Source organism: Ochlerotatus camptorhynchus, unplaced genomic scaffold, assembly GCF_037179485.1.
Source record: "Ochlerotatus camptorhynchus isolate MF236.1 unplaced genomic scaffold, CSIRO-AGI_Acam_v1.1 ptg000401l, whole genome shotgun sequence".
In the NCBI taxonomy this organism is placed as follows: domain Eukaryota; kingdom Metazoa; phylum Arthropoda; class Insecta; order Diptera; family Culicidae; genus Ochlerotatus; species Ochlerotatus camptorhynchus.
This window is the reverse complement of record NW_027040887.1, coordinates 1,066,115-1,070,017: the sequence shown is the minus strand read 5'-3', so window position 1 is coordinate 1,070,017 and position 3,903 is coordinate 1,066,115. Positions and strand designations below refer to the sequence as shown.

Genomic DNA, 3,903 nt, shown 5'->3' with positions numbered 1-3,903 from the left:
AACTCGGAATGTCAGCGTGAAGGAGCTGCAGGCGGCCGAGTACGCATTGGTACGGTGCGTTCAGCGGGAGCCATTCGCTACGGAGATCAAAACCCTCGCCAACCATCGACCCGTTCCTGCTCACTCACCCTTGAAGCTACTCCATCCGTTCCTAGATCAACAAGGCATAATTCGCGTTGGTGGCCGGCTAAATCTCACCGATGAATCATACGCCGTCCGACACCCCATGATTATCCCTAGTAACCACTCTTTCTCGTGGCAGGTTGCGTTCGCATACCATAACCTGTCGCTCCATTCTGGCCCCCGAATGACGCTCGCTCAAATACGGCAAGAATTTTGGCCCCTACGGGGTAATTCACTGGCAACTTATGCTTTCCGAAACTGCATTCGCTGCTTTCGAAGCAACCCTGTCCCTATATCCCAACCACCTGGTCAACTCCCAAAACCTCGTACAACTCCTACTCGTGCATTTGCGGTCACTGGTGTGGATTATTGTGGTCCCGTCTACCTAAAGCCCGCACATCGTCGAGCAGCTGCGCTAAAAGCCTACATCGCAGTTTTCGTGTGTTTTAGCACGAAAGCGGTCCATCTCGAGCTGGTAGGGGACCTCACCACGGCTGCTTTCATGGCGGCTCTGCGACGATTTGTATCCCGTCGAGGGTTACCTACTGAGATCCACTCGGACAATGGTCTGAACTTCCAAGGGGCTAGCAACCATCTACGAGAGCTTTACGACCTTCTATCCGGTCCAGTTGCAACCTCAGAAATCGCTAATGAAACTTCTAAGCGTGGCATCGTTTGGAAATTTATCCCACCAAGAGCACCAAACTTTGGTGGCCTTTGGGAAGCCGCCGTGAAATCTGCCAAGACGTCATTGCTCCGAGTCTTGGACCAACGAAAATTGTCGTTCGAAGACATGACCACCATCCTCACCCAGATAGAAGCGGCCATGAATTCTCGTCCGCTTACGCCACTGTCGGAAGATCCTGATGAGCTAGACGTGCTCACTCCCGGACATTTTTTGACTGGCTCATCGTTGCTGGCGATTCCCGATCTGGACTACACGGAGGTTCCTACGAACCGGTTACAGCACTACCAGGAACTGCTACAACTAGTACAGCAGCATTGGAAGCGATGGAGGCGAGAGTACATCTCACACCTGCACAACCAGAATCAACGATTCCCTCAAGCAACCCTGCTGAAGGTGGGTCAAATGGTGGTCCTGAAGGAGGATGGATCCGCAGCCATCGAGTGGCCTCTAGCTCGATTCATTGAAGTCTATCCCGGTCCCGACGGTGTAATCAGGGTAGTGAAGGTACGCACACCGAACGGTGCCATCTATAAACGACAGGCGTCACGTATCTGTTTGCTGCCATTCGAGAAGGCCTTGACTGGGAAGCCCACCAACACCTGCTATTCTCAACCGTCAGGTGCAACCCCGAAGGATGTAAACGCTGCAAGCCCGGAAAGCGCAACGTAGTTCCTCAGAAGAATACAGTATCATATTGTGAAACTTCCAGCATCTTTAATCTTAAGCAGCTTAGTTAAGATTTTTGAATTCATAAATCCCTTAACATAATTTAGGTGGCCGGCATGTTAGGTACATTACAAAAAACCTTCAGATGCGTTCCTTCCGAGTGCTCCCCGTGTAGCATAACTTCTCTTGCTTTCGGTTGCCTCTCTTGGATGTCTACACGAGAAAGCTATTGATACTGAATTGTAACGCTTCTCGATTGGATACACACATTTTGTAGTTTTTTGTTGATATGTTTTTTGCCTAAGTCAGTACCAATAAAACGCCAAGTCGATCGGTCACCGTTGTCGCAAAATTAGAAAAATACAGTTTACATTTTTGTTGCAATAAAGCCTCTCTTTTCTTTTTACATTTTGATCGCGAGTGTTTTCTTTTCAATAACGTTTCTCGACAATTCCACGGCCATAAGCGAGACTTTATAACGAAGTCCGAAACAGAAGTTTGCAGCAAAACGGGTGTCCAAGGTGCGTTTTTGAAGGGTCCGAACACTGCTATTTACAAATTGCTTATCAAAGCATGTTCTGATAAAATACATTTTTGTGCGAATTTAGTCTTAATTTCGTTAATTATGGAATCTATTTTGGCAATGCCTGCCTCTTCGTGTAAATTTGTTATTCTAGTGTCGAAAGGACGATCAAGTACCATCCTCAGCACTCTATTCTGAGCGACTTGAATTTTGTTCCTGTGATGATTCCCACACCGGAGCTGCGTAGAGGATCGCAGGTGCTACTATTTGTTTGTAGACAGCCAGTTTGTTCACCCTTGAGAGGCGGGATCTACGGCAAATCAGCGGATACAGACACCTAATCAAGGCGGAACACTTGACTGCAGTTTTCTCTAAATGCGAACGGAAGAGGAGCTTTTCATCAAACAACATCCCGAGATAGGTTACTTCGGCAGACCACTCAACCCTTGTGCCATCCATGATTACAGTACAAGATGGAGTCGGTTTTAGTTTGGGCGATTGCCGATAGAGGAACATGATCGCTTGTGTTTTGGAGGCATTGATTTTGATTTTCCACGTGGTGGCATAATTAGCCAAGGCGTCAAGACATCGTTGGAGCTTGTTTGTTATTTCGCGAGGCATCCTACCCTTGACGGTTATTGCGGTATCATCTGCGAACAGGGAAAACACGCATCCGTCTCCGAGAGGAGGAATGTCGGAAGTTTAAATGCTGTAAAGCAAAGGGCCCAGCAGACTGCCTTACGGGACTCCTGCTGGGATGGAAAACGTGTCTGAAAGGCAACCATTCAATTATACCTTAAACGACCTTTGCTGGAGGTAGTTACGGGTGATTTTAACCAGATGTAAAGGAAAGTTGAAGTTACGACGAACAGCAAAATACGGTGGGAAAGTCACGGGCCCGGAAACTGTACACCCAGATGCTGACGAAGCCTCATTGTCTCATCATGAATGATGAGACTTACGTCAAGGTGGACTTCCGGCAGCTTCCGGGGCTACTGTTCTTCACCGCCCAGCACAAGTTTGATGTTCCGGAGGTAGTAAGGAAGCAGAAACTTTCAAAGTTTACCAAGAAATCCATCCAAAGCAATCTGCTCATGTGGTAAATGGAGTGCTCCGTTCGTGACTACCGGGACTGTAAACGGGGAGATCTACTTCAAGGAGTGTCTACAGAAGCGTCTGCTTCCTCTGTTGAAGCAACACGAGGGCCCTACGATGTTCTGGCCGGATCTAGCTTCGTGCCACTATTCAAATGTTGCCCTGGAGGAGTACAAAGCAAACGGGGTCACTTTCGTACCCCAGGACATGAACCCCCCCCCCCCATCGCACCGGTACAAAGGCCCATCGAAAAACACTGGGCTATTATGAAGCAGGCACTATGGAAGCATCCCACAGAGGTCAAATCTGACAAAGACAAAAGTGGGCTTCCATACAGAAGAAGCTGCAGTCAGATGTTGTACAGAACCTAATGAGTAAAGTTAAGCGTAAGGTGCGGGCGTGCGGTTATGGTATGAAGTTGAATGAAATACTATAAATATGTCAAAATCTTACTAATGGTTTATATTTTATTGTCTGAAAGTTTGAAAAGAATCGGTCAACTAGGTAATTTTCTACAGCGTTTTTTTCCGTGATGCAATTTAATGTGGGACACCCTTTAGGTATAGCGGTAACCACTTCAGTCGCCCCTCATTCAAAACTCATATCAAAGAGAAATCAGACAGCTTTAATTAGCACCAAAGCGAAACTCTCCCATTTTGTTGAACAGGTCCCAAGCCATGCGATACAATCTCCATCTCCGAATAAATCAACTTCATAATTGCGGTCATTATATGCAAATTAATTATTATAAATATTTTTTTTCTAGAGTGTTACCATACATTAGCTTTCCACTAAAAAAAAGCAAGAA

The 3,903-nt window shown here is 46.7% G+C and overlaps 1 protein-coding gene across 1 annotated transcript; it reads left to right on the top strand.

Moving 5' to 3' along the window:
• The first annotated feature begins 916 nt into the window (after positions 1–916).
• On the top strand, positions 917–1,480 carry LOC135710679 (uncharacterized). The gene has a single exon (XM_065233328.1). The coding sequence runs from the start codon at positions 917–919 to the stop codon at positions 1,478–1,480; it is 564 nt and encodes a 187-aa protein (XP_065089400.1).
• The last annotated feature ends 2,423 nt before the right edge of the window (positions 1,481–3,903 follow it).

Bases quoted from the DNA above. Each gene is read 5' to 3' on its own strand.
- LOC135710679 (XM_065233328.1), top strand. From the start codon at position 917: ATGACCACCATCCTCACCCAGATAGAAGCGGCCATGAATTCTCGTCCG.